The sequence below is a fragment of the Ammodytes marinus genome (genome assembly GCF_949987685.1).
Source record: "Ammodytes marinus genome assembly, chromosome: 12".
NCBI lineage: Eukaryota > Metazoa > Chordata > Actinopteri > Uranoscopiformes > Ammodytidae > Ammodytes > Ammodytes marinus.
The window spans coordinates 1778001-1800829 of record NC_137216.1 but is presented as its reverse complement, the minus strand read 5'-3'; the positions used below and the strand labels follow the sequence as shown (position 1 = coordinate 1800829).

Sequence of the window (22829 nt, the reverse complement as noted above, 5' to 3'; positions counted from 1 at the left end):
CTTGCAGCATCTGGGACAGATGTGCATGGTTCCACAATAAGAAGAAAACTCAGTCAACATGGCTTTCATGGGATGGTTGCTGAAGAAGCCTCTGCTCTCAAAAAAGAACAAAACTGCTTGTCACAACTTTGCCAGAGAGCACCTGGAGATACCTGAAGTCTTATTCTGTGGACAGATTAGTCAAAAATTGAACTGTTTGGTCATAACCAAAACCGCCATGTTTGGGCAAAAACGCAATTCTGCCTACCACCTAGAGAACCTTCTCCCAAGTGAATAATGGTGGTTTCAAATTGTCTGCAAATCTCCAGGTGTAATGTTTGGGTTGGCTTTTACCTGAAAAATCACTTTTCTTGTGGCGCTTGAGGATATTTTTGAAGGGAGTCCACTTCTAGGCAGATGTTAAGTCACTCTTAAAGCTCTCCATTTGTAGATGATTTGCCTCACGGTGGACCGATTGAGCTCAAATTTTTTTTTATGAATTTATAACTGTCCCCAGACAAATGTGTAACATCAAAACTCTATTCCTGAGATCCTCTGAGATTTGTTTCCCTTTTAGCATGTCTGACCTGTATGGGTTCACTTTGGTGAGCCTAAACTGACCTGGTTTTATCTCTGTTTTATCTAGTGCCACCCAATTTCTTTCCTAAAGATCTCTCATTACATTGGTCTATTTCATCAACCAATTTGGCCCACCTGATTGTGTCAACCTGCTCGATTTAAGCAATGCAGCTCAGGGTCCACAAACTTTTGCACATACAACATTCGTCAAATAATTTGTTTTATCTGTTTTAACAATTGATTTCTGGAAAAGAAAAATGTTGAATTCATAAACAAACATCTGTTATTTCATATAAAAAATACTGGTATTGATAAAAATGAATTAATAATGGTAAAAATAAATAAAATTCCAAAATGTTCAAGGGGTTCACAAACTTTCGCACTTGACTGTATATGAATATTCTAAAATGACACAAAGAAACAAGCAGAAATTAATGAAGTTCTGACTTACCAAATTGTCAAGTTCAGGGTCCTCGCTGAAAAAGGGTTTGCCTTCCTTCTCCTGACTCCGGACAAAGTTCTCAATGTCTACGTCAAAGCTGGCAGAGGTGATGCAGTCAGAGCTCAGCGTGGACTGTTCACACTTCTCAAACAACAGGGCCAACAGGGGGAACAGGGGATGCCTGTAAAGGGTGCGCACACACACACCGAAGGTGATCAATTATACACTTTTTTCCGAAGGAGATATTATATTTTCTAATAAGTAATAGAGCATGACTTTTTAAACGCGAAAATCTTTCAAACAAAGGATGTTAAATGTTCCTGCTCTAAAGGGTAATGAAAATAATTGCTGACAGATACTGTAGCATATCAAAATAAAGTTAGAGCGAAAGCTGTTTCAACTGAACTGAGCATATTTGTTAATCTACTATGTATCCAATAAAAACACAAAACTAGAGGAATATGACTAGTCTTCAACATAATTCACTGACATAACAAATAGTCAAATAAATGTGCTTTTAGTGAGACCATGTACATTTTTGGTAGGCCCTGATTAGACTGCAAGTGGGCACTTGAACAAAATGCAATTAACAATTCTATTAGCTTAAAGGTGAAGTAAGCGGTTTATTTATGTTAATATAAGTGTTAAGTCGTTCTTTATTCATACAGTGATCACTTACATAATGTGCGCGTTTCATAAAGCCGATCTCTCAGTCAGCTGCTCTGCATGTAATCGGCAATTAAACTTTTTGGGGGATCCCGAAATTAATATCCAATCACTAGAGAGAACGCTACAAACCGACACCCGTCTCACTCATGGTCTCACTGCCGGTGCACGCCAGAGCGACACATGGGTGAATGTTTATGCGCCTACAATGGCGGAGCAGATAAAAATCCTTCCCAATGTCTGGTTTGATGGTTTTTAATCATGTTTTATTACAGTTATGGATCTGAGATGATGCTAGGTAACTCGCTGCTTGAAGACCGCAGTGCATTAATGTGGTGACGTAGGGACGAGCGAGGGGACTGCTAACTGCAGTAACTGACAGGAAGTTAGCTAAAAGAACAATTTCGCTCCTTTAACCAAAAATCGTCAGTATTATTTTTATTATTTGATTTGATTTTTCTAGCCCTCTTACCCTAAGTGGGTTTTTACCGCTTGTAAGGCCGTCATTGTAAGTAAGAACTTGCTCTTAATGACTTGCCTGTAAAAATAAAAGGTTAAACAAATAAAAACAAATAAAAGAAGGTCTTTCTCCCTTTCACATTTCAAATCCCAGAGAGCAATATGAAAGCCAATTGGACAATGAGAAGACTTCACGGACGTCCTGTGACATTTCATAGGGATGGTTTAGTTCAGACTGGGATAGAGAAGAACACAGATTAAGGAATATACTGGCTGTTTCCCTATCCCAAAGCACAATTAGCTCTACCGATATATGGAAGCTTTGTCCGCGTCCATTGGTGTCTGTGGCTCTGTGGGTGCTGGGCTGGGTGCCTCTGCCAAAGAGTCCTCAATGAACGTGTGCTCTGATTCGTTGTCTACCTGTACCACAGCTTGCATCTGCAGAAAAAGATCAAACGAAGAAGTGACACACATGAAGTGATAATGACAGAAACAGGAAGACAGACAGACAGACAGACACTGACAGAAGAGGCAAAGGAAAAGGCAAGAAAAATAAGACAACAATATCATGTGAACACCAAGAATAGCTGGAGGGAAAAGCTTAACACAGAGCCTTGCTTCAATATGAATGCTTTCGAAAGTCATGAGGATATAGTCTGAAAGCCACTTTCAAAAACTAGAAATTTTTCTTTGGAGGTTTAAAATGAGCAGGGACAGGGGCGCGCTTAGCTCAGTTGGTAGGGCGTCCCCCCCATGGGCCTCGGCCAGCAGCTAGGTGACAACAGCATGTCACTTCCCTCTCTGCCCCATTTCAACTCTGTCTCTACACTATCAATAAAGCATAAAAATGCCAAAAAAATATCTTTAAAATGAGCATGACTTGTTTAGTGTGATCAACCAGACAGAAATGGGTCTTGGTGCGGTGTTGACAGTCCTGCATCAGCTACAGCAGATCACCAGCACTCTTTCTTTAGAGTTACATGATGTATTCTTATGGTTGGGTTTAATGCATCTCCGGTGGACAGATCTCTCATACCCTCCACTCTCCTGACATACCTTTGTGAGCACACTACAGCTAGTCTGCATCCAGACAGAGTTGTTACATAGGCAGTACAGACCTAAACACTATCCTATCTAGTGATACATTTGGTTTGCATCTGAATACAAAGACAGAGCGTGTGTGTACACACCCATCACTCGATGCAAATTAAAGGACACAGTCAAATGTGACAGTAGCCTCTGTAACATATTCATATTCATTAACAGCCAATATAGACTTCCTTACACATTTTTTCTACCAGTAGGCCTGTAACCAAGGATCCCTTCCCGAGAATAAATCCCATCACCAACCATGTGACTGAGACCAACAATGACTTAGATTGAGTGCAAACAAACTAAAAATAATCACTTGCTTGGAATGAAACATTTCTCATTAGTCATAGATCCTTCTCAGCTCCAGACACCCCCAAGTTTGGCACTTGAATAAAGATTGTTTGTAAGTAATTAACATAAGCAGACACAGAAATACTGGGCAAAAAAAGTTATTTTTACTACAGCAGTAAGTATCATACAGTATTATATTTGCACGCCAGCAGTGGATTTAAAACACTGCAGTAATAGTATTAGCATTGCCTGTGTTCTTTGTTACATGCATAAAGTGTCTCCCTTTGTTTGGCTCTCAAGGCAGACTTATAACCACTAAAATTAACTACAGAATCCAAGGCCAACGATGGAAGAATACAAAGAGTTGTAGTCCCAAACATACAGTGTCATTGTTACAAACACTGTCCTGTTTCCCTTTCATGGATCTTCTGCAAAGAGTAAAACAAAAAGTGCAGTTCAGCCAGTTGGTAACAAGGTTGTCTAGGCCGTGAGGTCCCAAACCAATTTTTCACTCTCACCCACCTGCTGCTCTCCCTTTGGGTACTTGTCTATGGAAACCGACTGGTCTGCCATCACGTTCACTGCAGATGCTGCAAACTCTGGGGCATTATAGAGAGCAGGGACAGGTTGCCAACCTGCACAATACACATAGTTTAAGTTAGAATACCTGTAAGAGATGCCTGGGGTGAAAGCACAAAGCTTCCAATAAATGTATTGCCATGGTGTCAGAATGACAAATCATCATTAGCGTTTCTAAAATGGGCTGCTGTGAATATGGCAGGATGAAAAGTTTACCTACATACCACCAATGCTGATGTGAAGCATTAGAGCTGATTAATGTACAATTGCGTTTTTCGAAGCATTACAAGATGACACGGAATATTTCTTTAACACAACCTTGAAACGCATGGAAGACATGGAGCCTACGACAAAAGCAGAAGTAATGAAAACTTCAAATTAAAACCAAATTCAAAACATGTTCTGTGCCGATACCCTGGCTGATACATGCACACATCGGGGCAAATCAAGGGAATGTGAAAGCACCGTCAGAAGAAAATACTGAGTAACGAGATGTAAAGGGAGAATTTCCTAATTTATTTCAATACATCTTGTCAATATTAATACAAGTTTCTGTCACGCAAGAGATAAAACGCTGGTAAACTGATCTGAGGTTCGTTGTTATAAATATAGTGAGATAGAAACGCCAGCCTGCAACTGCTGTTAACACACCCACCGCGATGAACTTAGCATATAGCCCCATATTAGCTGCTCAGTTTGTGGCGGCAAGGGGAAACAAGTTTTTAAAAGCCTTTGAACTAACGTTAGCCAACTGTTTTATAACTGGGAAAACTTTAGTTTTATTCTCAGACAAAGCAGCTGAGCGCAGGAAGCCTTATGGTTTCCACACGATATTTAGCTAGCTTGTAAAGTTCGGTTCAAGCCACGTTCGCGTTAGCTCGCAAATTTGAGTTTAACCCTAAAGAGGAACCGTTTGGTAGAGCTACACCTATTAACGTTGGCAAGGTAGCCAAGTGTTGACTTTAAAGTGTTCCTCGTGTTGGTGTGGTGAAGCCACACTGCAAAGCGCCATATTTAGAAGGGGAATCACTGCCAAAAACAAGCTAACATAGCTAGCCAGGTACAAAAAAAGACTGCTGCGGATTGATACGAAGTGAACAGCTTGACCCAATAAACTGACGGCTTCGGTCGATTTAGCGTTTTTCAATTAACATTTTGAATGAATATGCATTGAATATCCGTTGTAATTCAGTTATCTGACTGCAAAATCATCAAACATTGGCTGCACACGAGGTTAGCCCGGTGGAACCTCAAATCCTTCCCCCATCAATCAATCAAGCAGGGACAGCTGCACTCCCCTTCCCCTCCATCCGCTTTAACGTTACAACTGTCGGGCCTCGTTTCTAGCGCTCGCCCTTTGATTTTCCTCAATCCTCCTCTGCCCCCAAAACGCCGACATATTTTTTTTTACCACCCCCCTCCCCTTTATACTGATTTGTTTTATTCCTTCCCGGAGCTCTGCTGCTTCTGCTTCCCTTCCAGAAACACCCTCCGCTACCCGGACTAGGTCCGCGCTCTTCGCCCCGGGGCATTATTGCGTGCGGCCCAGATCGTTTGATTGATAGGGAACGGAAAAAGAGGGATTTTGAGTGACAGCTTACCTGAGTGCCAATCTTCGTCACACTGACAAGCGGCTGCAGCAATCGGGACCCGCAGTTGTCGCGTTGCGTCATCGCGTAAGGGCACGCAGGGGCGCTCGGTTAATGAATATTTATGAGATGGGCGGAGACATGACGTCCTACTGCCTGGGAGCCCCTATCCACCCTGCTGGGTATTTTTTGCTTGGCACAAGCTATTCACGGCCTCCATTTACACGTTTACACTCCTTCATGCGTATTCTCTCATATCATATACTGAATAATATACAAAAATAACAATTACTCCTAAAACTTGCATATTCCTAGGCTAATTAGAACAGCGTGTTCAGTCAGGCAGGCTGAGTAAAATTTGTAATCATTAAAATAGAAACACAGATAACCAACTTGCACAGTCAGCTCTATTCAAATGTCCTCCTAAAGGCAAAGAGCAACATAAAAGCAGCGTTTGATCTCTGCCTATGCCTTTATATGCATATTTCTTAATATAACAGAACTAATTCACACCAGGCAAATGCAGACTCTTCTCATTTGTGTACTTTAATATAACATTGCAACAGTGGAATATCATGCAGATCTGACTGGGGGTGGGGGAGGACCACCTCAGCTTTAAGCAATATAAAGGTTTGCAGCCAGACCAGCTCCTCTATTGTCTGCCTGCGGAGGGCTGAGGGAGACGAAACTTGGCCATCTCTACATCCAGATCTGCAAATGTGTAGGGGGTGTAGTTGTGGTGCTGGCAGTTTTTATAAGTGCTGTTGTCAAACGGCTCCTCGGGCTCTGGTTGTGCCGCTGCTGCATCCTCTGTAGAAAGAGAGGGGGGGGGGGATGTATTAAAGTGAGTTGAACATACAAATCTTCCTGCTATTCATTCATCAAAAAATAAATAGCAAAAGATCAGCTAAATGCACTACTGGACTTAATCCTATGTAATCCTGTACTGATTTTTAAGCAACAAAAGGTGTTCATTAAAACTAGGAATCTAGGAAATTCTAATAAGTTATGCAATCAGAAGAAAAGGGTGGGTAGACCTGTAAATATTTACAAAAGATTTTTGAAGAAACAGCACATTATCATATTCACACGTGCTGACAAAATGGTTTATGGTGGGGCATTTCCTTTGGTGGTAGGCCACACTACCACCAACTAAAGTGTGAAAACACCCTAGTGTGAAAAGCCTCAAAGATTTTGTTTCTGAGGAGAGAGCATTTAAAGGGAAACATGCTTTCCAGCAAGTAAAGATACCCCATACTCAAAACAATGATAATGGCAAATGGATTTTAAGCAACAAGTCAAATTCATATATAAATGACTGATTGTTGACGTTGATTGTGAATATTGTTATTTACTTTTTGATCTAAATCTGTCTAGAAAACTACTTTGCTGGAAGACTAAGGTTATTGACAACGTATGGGACAGAGAACATTTCTTACACATCCACAATCACAGAGAAATACATCAGAAGAAACGTCTTTCCTAATCGATTCCGTGCATATACAAAATACTTAAGGGTGAAGTAAGATGTTAAATAAAAGAAAACATTGACCAAGTAGTTAAATTAACACCAAGGCAAGGGGGAGGTTGTTCCAGGAAGCAGAATTACCCAGTTGGTCAGAGAAGTGTGGGGAAAATGGACTGTAGTTACATATTCAGGATTTGATTATGTGAAATCCATGGTTAACCACTGGTTGGTAGCTGCTAATCAGTTTGACATACAGTACTCCTTGGTAACAGTGTAATCCTGCTTCTTGAAATACTTCCGCTGACTCGAACCACTCCAAGCTTCTGCTTGTCCGGCTGCTGTCAGGGACAGAAGGCCTTTCAATACGTCTTCACTGGAACCACTGTGTGACCATGTGCACTCTAACATTACTGTTAGCAGTAGCATTATCTGGCACATTGAAACCAAATAATGTCATTATTACCTGTAACCTTAACATTAATTTAGAAACCTGCAACCCAAATTTCATACAAACAGAGACATTATGAACAATAATAATGAGCCAAAGTGAGCAGTACATCAAAAAAACTAAATACGAAAATGAGTGGTGACAGATTTGGCAACTGTGAGGAAGCTAGGTAAGAGGGATTAAACAAAGAGAAAGATAGGTGGTAGATTCGAGATTCCCAAAAGAGGAGGAGAAATCAGAAACAAGAGCAGAATTAGTGTCACTGTACTCAGCAAGCAATTGCACCTGTTTTAATACATTGGCAGCAACACATAGTTGTCTGGGTGGGGGTCAAAGATAGACAAGTCTTAACTTCAGTTTGCAGAATGCAAGGAAAGGCAATGTTTAAAAAAATCAATCAACTCGCATGCAGAAAATGTGAAAGGTAAAAGGAATGTACCAAAAACCCTGCAAGCACGGTTCAAACATGAATGCACTACGACCCCCTCATGCAAAACCAGCAAACTAAAAACCAAGCTAATGGAAGGTTAGATGTCACAGTGATGCAGGAAAGGTGGAATATTAGACTATTTAAAATAATCCAGGGATGCCTTGACAAGCGCCTGGTTAACACCTTAACAGTACACAGAATGTTATATATGAGAGAAAAGTATGGTCATCAGTGGGGACTCAAAGATCCACAAAGAACAAAGGTAGATGTAGAGATGTGGGGGAATGGGTGGTGTAGTGTGTACCCTCAGATGCCTGCAGCTCCTCTCCTGCAGTGTCAGCTATGACTGGAGCAGGGTCCACCAGCTCCTCAGCGCTCTCCACAGGGGCGGACACTTCAGCTGCTGCTCCAGGAGCAGCTTCCACAGCTTCTACAGCAGAGGCATGCTCCTCAAGGGCTTCCACAGCTTCTACAGCAGGGGCTTCTGCAGAGGTATGCATCTCACTGGCTTCCACAACTTCTACAGGGGCTTCAGCAGATACATTCTCCTCACAGGCTTCCACAGCTTCTACATCTTCTACAGCTTCTACATCTTCCACAACTTCCACAGGCTCTGCTGCAGCTTCAGCAGATGCCGGCTCTGTGGTTTCTACAGGAGTTGCAGCCTCTGGAGTGGCAGCCTCGCTGATAACTTCAACTTTGGTTTCTACATCAGGGACAGCAGGATAAGCAACCTCTTCCATTACTTCTAGAGCTGGTTCCACTGCAGCATCAGCTGTAACATCTGGGCTGGTCACAGTTGGCTCTGGAGTGTCTTGGGTGTCAATGCAGATCTCAGGAGCAGAGTCTACTAACTCCTCAGAGCTCCCACTCGGTGCCTCCATGGTGGTCTGATCTGCTGCTGGAGCACACTCTTGAACAGCCTCAGCAGCTATGGGGGTAGCAGCTGTAGGTTCTGCTGAAACTTCCTCCTTCTTTGCTTCGTTGGTGTCTTCTGACGCAACCTTCTGGACTTCTTCTGTGACAGTGGATTGGGACACAGCTTGTGATGAGGTCCTGTTTTCAGTCTTGGCATCTGACTTTTCTCCTTTAGAGTCGGAGTCGGAGTCGGAGTCTGAGTCAGAGTCAGAGTCGCTGGACGATGATAACCCATCAGCTGCTGGATCAGCATGCTCAGAGTGTGTTACAGCTGGTTCACTGACAGCTGGTTCACTGACTGCTACAGCTGGTTCACTGACTGTTACAGCTGGTTCACTGACTACTACAGCTGGTTCACTGACTGTTACAGCTGGTTCACTGACTGTTACAGCTGGTTCACTGACTGTTACAGCTGGTTCACTGACTGTTACAGCTGGTTCACTGACTGTTACAGCTGGTTCACTGACTGTTACAGCTGGTTCACTGACTGTTACAGCTGGTTCACTGACTGTTACAGCTGGTTCACTGACTGTTACAGCTGGTTCACTGACTGTTACAGCTGGTTCACTGACTGTTACAGCTGGTTCACTGACTGTTACAGCTGGTTCACTGACTGCTACAGCTGGTTCACTGACTGCTGGTTCACTGACTGTTACAGCTGGTTCACTGACTGCTGGTTCACTGACTGTTACAGCTGGTTCACTGACAGCTGGTTCACTGACTGTTACAGCTGGTTCACTGACTGTTACAGCTGGTTCACTGACTGCTGGTTCACTGACTGTTACAGCTGGTTCACTGACAGCTGGTTCACTGACTGTTACAGCTGGTTCACTGACTGTTACAGCTGGTTCACTGACTGTTACAGCTGGTTCACTGACTGCTACAGCTGGTTCACTGACAGCACCTGGAACTCCTGCAGTAACGATTGTTTCTGCAGTGGCAGTGAGTTTGGCCACTGGTTCAGTGACACCTACAGACTGGGTTAGGAAAATTCCATGCTCTGAAAGTTTTACTGGGAAGGCAACAGTGGTCTTGTAGGCTAGCAAGCTTGTTCTCTCATCTGGAGCCTCTGCTGCTGAGGAAAAATTGTAAATGGGACAAGAGTGGTTCAACAACAACAAACATTTACAGTCAAGTGTCATGACCTCCAAAAAAGCATTCTCGCAGCCATTGACGTCTTTCCCTGATCAAAAACTGCACAAAAATAGAATTAAAGCAACACAATATTAATTAATCAAAGTACATGGACTTACGGTTAACATTATTTATACTGTCATAGACATTGTATTCACAATAACACACAATCAACAAGTGTAAGTGAACATTTTAATTTGAGATATTATGGCACATTTCCTGCGCTAAGAGGATAAGAGTTACATGTTAAACTTTAATATTTGCTTTAACTTTAAAACATTAACCATATTTACAGATGTGGCATTTGACATAATTGACATAGAGGGTGAAGCATCATTGTACACACTAATAACCAGCCAGGAAAACTTTAAACCCTAAATTTCAAACTTTATAGAAAAGAATCAAACAGCCTTACTCTTGCTTGCAGCCTTTGTCTTCTTCACAGGCTTGGTGGGCTCCTCAGCTTGAGTGCAGAAGGAAAGAGCTGAGCGACTCCTCAGGGGACCCCAATTTTGTGACTGGAGACACTGCAGGAGAGCACACATATCGTTGTTTTGTATGAGTAACAAACATACTGCAAGAAAACTGCAAATGTCACACAACAGACATGTGTGTCTTTTACATACACAGTTCATGCATGCACGCTAGGGCCCGACCAATATGGATTTTTGAGTGCCGATGCCAATTATTTTCCAGAGAAAAATTGCTATAACGATTAAATCGTCCGATTATTTTAAAAGAATAATATATATATATATATATACACACACACTCAACAAAAATATAAACGCAACACTTTTGTTTTTGCTCCCATTTTTCATGAGATGGACTTAAAGATCTAAAATTCATTCCAGATACACAATTGTACCATTTCTCTCAAACATTGTTCACAAATCTGTCTAAATGTGTGATAGTGAGCACTTCTGCTTTGCTGAGATAATCCATCCCACCTCACAGGTGTGCCACATCAAGATGCTGATCTGACATCATGATTAGTGCACAGGTGTGCCTTAGACTGTCCACAATAAAAGGCCACCCTGAAATGTGCAGTTTTGTCTCACAGCAAAATGCCACAGATGCCACAAGCATTGAGGGAGCATGCAATTGGCATGCTGACAGCAGGAATGTCAACCAAATCTGTTGCTCGTGCATTGAATGTTCATTTCTCCACCATAAGCCGTCTCCAGCAACTTCGCACAGCCATTGAAGAGGAGTGGACCAACATTCCACAGGCCACAATTGACAATCTGATAAACTCTATGCGAAGAAGTTGTGTTGCACTGCATGAGGCAAATGGTGGTCACACCAGATACTGACTGGTTCTGAGTCCCCAGACCCCCAATAAAGCAAAAAAATGCACATTTCAGAGTGGCCTTTTATTGTGGACAGTCTAACGGCCCCCACACACATCCTACCTCTACTGCGCGTCTACCTCGCGTCTGCGTCTGACTTTTTGTCACAGACTGTGAAATCAACGTAGAGCGAGCACACATCCAACCTCAGACGCACTGCTGAGGCGCGTCGGAGGCACGTCTGCAGCGACGCTCCCCTTCACCTCAGGAGGCTCGCCTATTTTTTTTCTGAGAGCAGCGCGTCTCTCTCGCGTCTCTGTGCTTTAACTGATAGAGAAATACTCTGCTGACAGTCATACTAGCAGCATTCACTCTAGTTACACGTTAACCCGGTGTGTTTATTTCAAAATAAAACATCCCTCAGTCGTATAGGCTACGCGAATAATCCCTTTATTTCACGATTTAATTGTGCAATCAAAATCCGAGGGATTTAAAACCAAATTTTCAATTAGTTCTGGCATTTCATTTTTGGATAAATGACACATATAGAGATCCAATATAGTGAAGAAATAAAAAAGATCATGATGAGCGCAACAGTTTTCCGTTGCTCTGTGTCTACGGCCTTCTTCTTCCCCGACCACACCCCCCTCTCTCTCTCTCTCCCGTATAAATCAGTAAAGTGATTTTTGAAATACTCTGCTGAGAGTCATATTGACTTCATACTGGCAGCTTTCGCTGTAGTTTCACCATTTCCTGGTGTGTCCCCTTCAAAATAAAACTTCCAACAAGCGAAAATATGGCAAAAAAAAGAAAAAAAATGGCAATGGGGCGCACGGATTACTGTCCAGACTCAATATAAATCATATGCATCATAGATGACATGAAAGAACTTCATTTTTAAAGGGAATTATCTATGAAAACTCTATGTAGAAAGATAGGGCTTTTAGAAGCAGCAGCTGCTGAGACGTTGCATGTGTGTCCGAGAAAAGTCCGAGAGAGGCAGCAGTAAGGTAACGCGACGCGCTCCAGAGGTAGACGCAGGATGTGTGTGGAGGCCGTAAGGCACACCTGTGCACTAATCATGATGACAGATCAGCATCTTGATGTGGCACACCTGTGAGGTGGGATGGATTATCTCAGCAAAGCAGAAGTGCTCACTATCACACATTTAGACAGATTTGTGAACAATGTTTGAGAGAAATGGTACAATTGTGTATCTGGAATGAATTTTAGATCTTTAAGTCCATCTCATGAAAAATGGGAGCAAAAACAAAAGTGTTGCGTTTATATTTTTGTTGAGTGTATATATATATATATATATATATATATATATACACATATATATATATATATATATATATATATATATATATATATATATATATATATATATATATACACATATATATATATATATATATATATATATATATATATATATATATAAATAAATAAATAAATATATAGGAAAAAAAATTAACCCTTAAATATATATAAATACTTGTTTGTATATATATATATAAAATATATATATATATATATATATATATATATATTGAAAAAAAATGTAACCCTTAAATATATATAAATACTTGTTTGTGTCGATAGGTGTAAAGGAACTTTATATTAATTGAAATATGCATTATTAAAAAAATAAAGTGTTACAAATATGTCTAAAGTGACATGACGCATTTTTAAACTCCGACATTAGCATTTTATGTAACTGCTCCCAACCCTCTGGAACTCCCTCCCTCCAAACATCAGCATCTTAGACTAAATAAACTCATTCAAAAGTCAATTCAAAACTCACCTCTTTAAGAAAGCATAATTACACTCCAAACCTTATCTTTAATTTGTCTGTATTTTGTTTTCTTTTTCTATAAGTATGATTTTCTATATGTATGATGTAAAGCGTCTTTGAATGACCTCCGATAAAGCACTATATCAATTCTATCAATTACTATTAACAATCCAATGTATTACAACACACCTGCTGCTGCTGTTAATAGGCTATAACGTTAATCAAATGGATGTAGGCTACCTCTGGGGCAGCAATGCATCTCACTCAAGATTGCCTGAATTAATTTTTTTTTAAAAAGATGTGCTATAATCGGCCGATTAAATCGGCCGGCCGATAACTCGGTCGGGCCCTAATGCGCGCATAGAGTTTTTCCACATGTTGCTGGTAAAATTACTTAACAGAATAAATAGATGTTCCTCACATTATAATATATTATGTTGGTAGTTGATATATTGTATCTTACTTAAGTAATACAATTTGTTATGCAAAATAAATATAATTAAAGCTGCTAGCAGCAATGACCGGGCCGGCGCGAGGCGCTGCGACCGCGCTTGATACGGATGCGAGGACGTCGTCGGGCCTGGGCTCTTACCGTGCTGGGGAAGTTTGGAGCAAGTGGAACCATGCTGAGCGAAGTTACAGCAACTTCCTGTTTAGTGGCGAAGACGCCAACTTCAAACCAGCTACCCGTGTACATAGTAGATGTTTCTAGACCTCCCTGAGCTGCTTTGAGTTTGATGCGATCCAAGTTTCTTGGACTTGTAGTTGTAGATGAATAACTACCATGCAATATTTACTTTGCCCAGCGGGGGGCGCGCTAACTTTCTATGAATATTATTGTGTGGGCTTCCTCAGGCCTTGGGTGTCATTAACCATAAAACATTTGGAGAAGATGAAACAGAGTATGGTGGAGTTAGGCCAACTTCCTGTTTTCTTGGCGAATAATTCAAAATAAAATACTTCCTGTTGATTTTGGGGCGGGCGTCAAGAGGCTTTTTTGTTTCTCCTGGGATTGTACATTGCTGTTAGCCTGGAAATCCAGACCCTGATATCTTGAACGATAGAGGGTCTGGCGACGATCAATAGTAATTTCCAACTCAAGGGGCGGCTCCTACTCGTGAATTTCAAATGCCACTGCACGCAGTTGGATAGCACTACAACCAATCAGAGCGATGCACAAGGCGACGTAAGCCCCGTTCGTTTAGCGAACAGCTGTTAAACTGTTAAATAAAACGTTTGCCGTTGTCGGTCGGCAAAATAGAACATTCCACTTACTTGCTAATGAAAGATTTGAGTGACGTCTTCCAAATCGTTAAGGGTCGAGGCCAAAGCAGTCTCAAACTCACACAACATATCCGCAGTCATCTTTGATGTTTACTATCACGGCTTCGACGTTGCATGCACGTCACTGTCGTCATCCGGTTACGTCCTCCCCATAGTACCATATAAGGGGCTCTGGCGCGCCCGCCAGATTTCTGTTTTTCTTGATAAAGCTTCAACGGAGTGTGTCCAGGCCAACACGCGCAGCAAATTTAATTTGCCAGCGCCTAGTGGCAGGTCTGGGAATGCCAGGCTACATTGCTGTATCAAATGTTGTGCATCTAAGTGTAACACAGCCTGAATTATGATCAATTAAAGGGTTCATGAGGTCCGTTTTAAATGTGTTTGGCGAATGACGCGCTGGTGCCGCAAGACGGTTGTTCCGGATCAAACGAGCTTTGGGGTATATCATCTTCCATCTCTGAGGACTTAATCTATTCTTTGTGTTTTGCACAACATGTTGTTATGAGTCCACTTTGCTCTACAGTCCTGCAGAGAGAAGGCCTTTGCACACCGGGCGCGTTTTATTCGTGCGATTAATCCGTTAATTAACGAACGTATACAGAGTCAATACAAGCCTCCACACCAGCGCCGTCATTTCGCATCGTGAATTTGCGTTTTTTATTTTTTCGAACCGAGTTCGATTTTTCTAGGACGTCGCTTCTAAAGTGGGACGCGACAATTCACATTTCAAAACACTCACTTTTACGTTGCGTTTATTCGCGTCGCGCCCGGTGTGCAAAGGCCTTTATGTGGAGAAATTACATTTTCGTGAATTTTGGCCGCCATTTTTGTCATAGTTATTCCGAATCTAACAAAACGTTATGGGTTTCAGCTTCACTGTCATAGAACTGTCCCTATAATTTTTGTTTTGCAAAATATGTTCCTGCTAGGAGTTATTAATTTTTAAACATCTCCTGTAATTTTGAGTCAGAAATTCACATATTTCAAAATAAAAGGCTTCCTGTTGATTTTGGAGTGGGGCTTCAAGAGGCTTTTTTGTGGGGCCTGCAGAAATACATTTGGGCATCAAATTGTGTGTAGCTAAGTATAACACAGCCTGCGTTATGATGGATTAAAGCTTCATGAGGTCTGTTCTTGATGACATCTCGTTCAACTTTGACCCCTCGTAGCTACCCTTAATCGTACACTAAAACCAGGGCCGCTGCTAAGCTTTTGGGTGCCCTAAGCTTAAATTGTCAGTGCCCCCCCCCCCCCCCCCAAAAAAAACACCAAGAAGTCAATTTTTTGCCCTTGCAAGATCTCTGCGACTGCTTTTTGGCACATTTGCTGTAGTGATTAGTTTTGCGAACAGCATTTACTAACAGAAAGAACAGCTTAACTTGTGAAAAAAGTTGCCTAGTATCCTAACTGCCTTTGGAAAGGAATTGAGTGATAGGATCATAGACGGATTATGAGATAATGGGCCCCTGGGCACACACTCTTAAAGGGCCCCCCACTTGTCCCTATCCAGTGAGGTACACTGAATTTTCTACACAGATACATACAATTAATGGCAAAAACATATTAGGGAAGTCAGTGTTTCCCACAAGATTTTGGGATAGTGTTGGAGGGAATTTTTTTTATCTTTTTAAAGTAAAATGCATCAATCTAGTGCACTTTGTGAGGAAATTTTAGAGACTAGAGAGATATCAAATCCTGAGATGCAGAAGGAACATTATTTTTCAGATTTTTCTTAAACAGGCAACACTCTTTACTCTGCAATTGTAAAAACAGTAGATTGGTCTGCAGACCCATGTTCTATGATGGAGGGGCCCATTTCAACAGATAAAGGGTGGATATGAACAATTTAGAATTCACACATATAAAGCGTATTTGTGTATGTGTGAGGGGGCCTTCAACCCCCTTAGGCAGAGCCACTAATGCTGTTGTTTTTAACTTGCTTTTGTATTTCTCCCCTACTAGTTGAGGGGCCCATGATGATTTCTATCTTGTTACATTTTAATGAGTATACTTATATTTAGGCTATTCCTTTTTGGACCCTGTTATTGACATCAGTGACTGAGCTCTTTGACTATGCAACATGAAAAGTTACTATCAGTATCTCTGGCTAAGGGCCCCCCTGAGCCCCTGGGCCTGTGCCCGGTGTGCCTGTGCAGTAACCGTCCCACATGGCGCTCAGCCAGCCACCAGGGTGTAGCACACCTCCAGGAGCAGACCACTGAGAGGAGAATACAGCGGCGTGCACAGAGACACCAGCGCGCTGCAGGGGCCCCCCTCTCATGTACAGACTACATCTGCCCCACATGTGGCAAACCATGCGGGTCGCGCATCGGCCTCTATAGTCACATGAAATGGCACCAACGAAACCCCCCATAATAACCCAGCTCAAGTGGAGCAACGTCATCATCGAATACGATGGACAGCCATAAGCAAGTAAGTAAGTAAGCAAGCAGTAATCCACCCCTGGATAGGTTACACAATTAAGAAAAAACAACGATGGGCCTGTTCATAACTTATTTATATATTTTTTGTAATGTAATGATTATCATGAACTTTAAAAAAAAAAAAAAAATTGGGGGGGGCCCCGGACCATTTCTTTTTTTTTCTTTTTAATTAAAAAAAAAATTATAATAATAATTTTTTTTTTTTTTTTGGGGTGCCCCCCCAGGAACTTGGTGCCCTACGCACTCTGCGTACTCTGCGTATAGGGAGCGGCGGGCCTGACTAAAACCCTAGATCTTTGCAATCAAACATCGGGAAAGTGACTTGAGTATTTGAGAGGTGGTTCAACGTCCCTGGCGTAAAATCTCTAGGAGCCTTTCGTCGAAATGTTGTATAATGGCAATTTTAAGCACTAAATCGAAAATGGCGAACTTCCTGTTGGGTTTGGCCCCGAACATAAAATAGCATTTTGGTGCATGCTAATAAAAACAGTCTTACCCACTCCACAGTACACCCGAGGTAAATAAATTATAAAGTCAGACTATCTATGTAAATGTCTGTGTTGTCTGTGTTGTCTGTGTGTGTGTGTGTGTGTGTGTGTGTGTGTATATATATATATATATATATATATATATATATATTAGAGGTGGGCATAGATTAATTTTTTGAATCTAGATTAATCTCATTTAATTTTGGAATTAATCTAGATTAATCTAGATTAAAATGGCTCATTTGAATTCATTCATAATATGTGTGTGCTCCCTAAATAATGACTCAAAGTAAGTCTTTGAGAACGTGTTTCTCAAGCCAGGTGGCTTTCATTTCGTCATCAGAACGAGTGTCTAATTATTGCGAACAAATAATATTCTAACAATTTAATCAGATATAAGGCTAAAAATCACAACATTGCATTGTTTTTTGTGCTTAAAAAAACTAAAAAACAAATGTGTTGGGTATAGGCTATAACAGAAAATAAAGCCATTAATTTTGTGCTTCAAGTGAAACATTAAATATTATTTTTACATAAATAATAAAGTCCTTATAAACTTTTCAAGAAGCTGGACTAGAGTGAATATTGGACAGGCTTTATAGGTCCATGGCTTTTACCTGTGGGACAGCGCTTCACCTAACAGCTGGCTGCAACACCAACCTACAGTCTATTGTGCGACGGAGAGCTAGTTATCATTAGCATCAGCGTTAGCCGACATCACGGCAACAGCTGAATAATGTAACACATTACACAAGTTACACTACATGAAAACAACGGGCTGTAGACGCTAGAATTATAATTGCGTGTAGGAAACATTGTTGAGACTGGAATTTCGTACCACAGCGGCCGTTCCATAATACAACACTCCCTTTAGCAATGGCTGAATATAAGACCTCCCTCTGCTGTGTATCTGCGGGAGCGAGTGGCATTAATAACTTAAAAACAGTAAACGTTTAACATGATTACGTGCTTTTAGATGCTTTAAATCATATGCCGAATTTATAAACAGACCATATTATTAACAATAAATTAAGTTATGTACATGTCAGAGTTACGTACATGGATACATTCATAAGTAAACATTGAATAGACAGATTTGTGAAGGGGGTTTGGCGCTGAGTGTTACATTAGCGATCCTGCAGCCAGGTGGTGTGTGTCGTGGGCAAGTGATGGAGAGAGAGAGCGGCGGGTGTGTGAGAGAAGCTTCGCTCCTGCAATAAAGGCTCCTCAAGTGTCAACAACGGCCCCCGGCTATTATTACCCGACCAGAGAACACACGGAAGGGGGTTCACCCCGACGGCGAACAGCCATCGGCCCTGGAGGGAACCATCTCCCCTGAGCCGAACAGGAGGTGGAATAAGAGATTAACGGCGATATTTTTTTTATCGCCGATAACGCGCCCCACACACATCCTGCGTCTACCTCTGGAGCGCGTCGCGTTACCTTACTGCTGCCTCTCTCGGACTTTTCTCGGACACACATGCAACGTCTCAGCAGCTGCTGCTGCAGCGCTGCTTCTAAAAGCCCTATCTTTCTACATAGAGTTTTCATAGATAATTCCCATTAAAAATGAAGTTCTTTCATGTCATCTATGATGCATATGATTTATATTGAGTCTGGACAGTAATCCGTGCGCCCCATTGCCATTTTTTTTCTTTTTTTTTGCCATATTTTCGCTTGTTGGAAGTTTTATTTTGAAGGGGACACACCAGGAAATGGTGAAACTACAGCGAAAGCTGCCAGTATGAAGTCAATATGACTCTCAGCAGAGTATTTCAAAAATCACTTTACTGATTTATACGGGAGAGAGAGAGGGGGGTGTGGTCGGGGAAGAAGAAGGCCGTAGACACAGATAGAGCAACGGAAAACTGTTGCGCTCATCATGATCTTTTTTATTTCTTCACTATATTGGATCTCTATATGTGTCATTTATCCAAAAATGAAATGCCAGAACTAATTGAAAATTAGGTTTTAAATCCCTCGGATTTTGATTGCACAATTAAATCGTGAAATAAAGGGATTATTTGCGTATACGACTGAGGGATGTTTTATTTTGAAATAAACACACCGGGTAAACGTGTAACTAGAGTGAATGCTGCTGGTATGACTGTCAGCAGAGTATTTCTCTATCAGTTAAAGCACAGAGACACGAGAGAGACGCGCTGCTCTCAGAAAAAAATAGGCGAGCCTCCTGAGGTGAAGGGGAGCGTCGCTGCAGACGTGCCTCCGACGCGCCTCAGCAGTGCGTCTGAGGTTGGATGTGTGCTCGCTCTACGTTGATTTCACAGTCTGTGACCAAAAGTCAGACGCAGACGCGAGGTAGACGCGCAGTAGAGGTAGGATGTGTGTGGGGCGCGTAAGAGTCTGGCGTTAACGCAGCACGTTAACGCCGATAACGGCCCACCACTAATATATATATATATATATATATATATAAAGCTATTATATATATAATAGCTTTACTTACTGATCTCGTCCCCTATTAACTCTAACGCCTAACCTGTAATGTGAAGATAAAGTGCCAAGAATGCACAGCTATCAGTCTGGTTCTCAAGCCGAGTCAGGCGGATAAATGTGTCCCAAAAAAAGTGTCTCACAGGCGGATACAGGCCATGCATAATGCCGCTCCTCCTGCGTCCTGCTGCTGGACAGAGCACACAGGTGCTCAGCTCACTCATTAACTGTTGACAGTGTTCACATCAAATCATTTATTCTGAATGTAGAGTATGGTGGTCACGGTGTGTTGGGTGGCATATATGAACAACACAGGCGCTGAGAATATTGATCTGATAAATGATGGATCAAACATAAAAATATCCTGATGGAGATTTTTGTAGAGCATTTGTTCTTCAAACTGTACAGGGACGCACTGTTACAGGCTTTCTTCAGTCAGAGCTGCAGCGTAAAGGGACACAAACTCAGAGGTGGTTGCAGCAAACTTCTGAGTTTAATCTCAGAGATTCTATGAGTTTAATGTAATGTTCTTTCACAGTGGCCCAAATACACCGTCGTAGATGGAATAGCCAATGAGGCTCGTTTATTCGTTTTACAGACAGAAACAAAAAAACGGAAAACAGACAAAAACAAACTGCTTTCTCCCGTTTTCTTTTTTCTGTCATAGTCTTTTTTGGTTTTGTACCAATAAACGAGAAAAGGAGAATTTCTCGTATTTTTGTTTCTGCATTCCAGCAAGAAAATATGATATAACAAAACGTACAGAGACCAGCCATGCCCCAAATATGGCCACAGTGCAAATGAGAGTCGGTATTTAATCTTACATTTGGTTGCAGATCTCTGGAGCATAGGTCAATGTACAATTATATTGCCGAACTTCAGTATAGACATTGTCACATTCTGATACATTATGTATTCCAAAGCCTAAAAGTTTGAATGTATTTTAGGGAGAAAATAAATTACACTATATCGCCTCTTTAGAGAGTTTTCACTTAATTGCAACACATAACAAATTGGAGGAAATGCACTTTTGACAAAATAATCCAGTTCTGAATAAAGTCTTCTGGAGACCGTTATGCAGGAAAATACCAAGGGAAATTGCATGGCAATAACCTGATTTCTAGAAAATTAACTAAATAACGATACATAGTCACTAGGGCTTATCACCACTGGCATGTGGCGCTAATAATATTAAACAAATGTAGCCTAACATTAGGCTATGTTAATCAAAACTAGATAGAAAACAGAAAGTAGCCTAGCGTCTAGTATTTGGTATGGAGTGTAAGGTTAATACGGAGTATAACTGTACAAAGAGAAGCAGCTAGCTCCATTTCCTAGATTCCTAAATGGAGCTCTGTGATTTCCCTCCTCCAATCCGAATTTAGGTGTTTACGTATTGAATACAAGTGTTGGATAAAATAGGCTATAGTTCTACACACAGGTCACATTGTCTAAGGTCAGAGAACCTTGTTCGGTGGCGGTGTTCACCAAACAACCATCGGGTGTAAAATGTTTTCGGTCCACTGTGTTGGGTAAATTGTACGCGGTTGTGAATGACGGTGTGGTATCCAAACAGAAAACAAATCAGTTGATATTACCTTGAGGGAACCCAGTCGCCCTAACCGTAGCACAGAGGTCGCCATTTTGTGTTCAAAGTGTTAAAGCTCCGGTTGGAAACTAAATGTGCACACAATGGTTCCACAACGATATTGGCAAATCCAACTCAGTTCCAATATTGAACACAATTTTAATTAAAAAAATTCAAAGCAAGGAAAGTTTTCCTATGGTAATTAATGAGTATAAAGGTATACCTCTATAGCCTAAAAACAAGGGATCTGCTAAGATAAACAAATACGACATAGGGATCAACAGTGCGGTCCCGGAAGTAAAAATCCCATTCATTTTCTACACAGGGGATTTGATTGTTAGCCACAATGTCATAACCATACAAGGCAGACTTACCGCTAGCTACCCGAGAGTGAAACGATGGTGATGCTCCGATAGAGGACACAAATTAGAGCTGCCAAGTCTCACTCTTTGGCCGTGAGACACACTCAAATCAACCAGTTCACACTCTCACACGCCACACCTCAAATTTCTCACGTAGAGAAAATAATCCCCAAAATAGCATTTGTTTTGCGGGACTTTTATTTTCAAATTCTTATTTTGAAAAGCTAACAGTGACTTCCTCTTTCTGAACGATCATTATACTGTGATGTGCACTGTGCATTCGAAGCGGGAGGCGAGCCCCCAACCCGCACCTTCTCTTCCGAGGTGTGTGTTGATAGCGTGCCAATTTACCGCTGATAAGAATTGTGTCCCCGCCGACCAGTGAGCCCGCATGCATCAAACATAGTAAAGCTTCAATTTCACTCAAGTAAATTCAGAAGATCTTTGGATCGTTTTGTACATTGTTTTTGGTAATTTTGTTTGTAAATTAGGTTTGCAAAGTAAAAAATGGCTCATACGCAGGGGAGGATCTAGAAAATGTTACATGGGGTGGCGAAGAGGGGGCAAGAGGTCTTGGCAGGGGGGCATGGGAGGACGGTAGCGGGAATCCCCATATATATTATATTGATCATAATTTCTGATAAAATAAGACATTTGTAACCTATATCTTAAGCCTACATAGCTGGGTCATTCTACGAAAACGTGCCATTTCCCTCTCTGAAAATCAGATTTTCAAAGTATTATTTTTATTGTGTTTAAGGACTAATTTTGTTTAAGTAGACCCTTACCTGTAAGAAAAATATGTGGTGCCATCTCAGGCTATTTTTATTTATTTTTTATTTCCCTAAAATAATCAACATGGACATGTGCTTTGTCAATCGCGTTACCAACACCAACTTGTATTAAATAAGTAATGAAGTGACACTATATTTAGGGACAAAACATGCTATTCTTAATATAAATAACATTTATAATCATGTATTGTATAAATTATTCTGGTTTGGACACACAATAAACGTGGGTCATGGCGGGGAAAGGGTTA

General features: G+C 41.3%; 2 protein-coding genes across 4 annotated transcripts in view; both read right to left on the bottom strand.

The window, feature by feature from the left end:
• pknox1.1 (pbx/knotted 1 homeobox 1.1) overlaps positions 1–5747 on the bottom strand; it is a 43436-nt gene extending 37689 nt beyond the window's left edge. The window contains exons 1-4 of one of the 2 annotated variants that reach the window (XM_080037606.1): positions 5689–5747; positions 4031–4143; positions 2433–2563; positions 1010–1181 (exon numbers count right to left, since the gene is read on the bottom strand). In XM_080037606.1, coding sequence (XP_079893732.1) covers positions 1010–1181; positions 2433–2563; positions 4031–4081 — 354 coding nt within the window. In that variant the 5' untranslated portion in view covers positions 4082–4143; positions 5689–5747. Of the gene's footprint in view, positions 1–1009; positions 1182–2432; positions 2564–4030; positions 4144–4303; positions 5536–5688 lie in introns of those variants that run through there. The other variant, XM_080037607.1, reaches the window with a different exon arrangement.
• A 460-nt stretch (positions 5748–6207) lies between these two features.
• On the bottom strand, positions 6208–21510 carry ndufv3 (NADH:ubiquinone oxidoreductase subunit V3). Of its 2 annotated transcripts, none has more exons than XM_080037536.1 (4): positions 21436–21510; positions 10490–10601; positions 8327–10015; positions 6208–6486 (listed from the first exon to the last, which is right to left on the bottom strand). In XM_080037536.1, exons 1-4 carry the CDS (start codon positions 21478–21480, stop codon positions 6329–6331), a joined length of 2004 nt encoding a protein of 667 aa, XP_079893662.1. In that variant the 5' UTR covers positions 21481–21510; the 3' UTR covers positions 6208–6328. The 2 variants fall into 2 exon arrangements, with proteins under 2 accessions (XP_079893662.1, XP_079893663.1); XM_080037537.1 differs by having other exon boundaries at positions 8327–10012.
• Positions 21511–22829: the final 1319 nt, after the last annotated feature.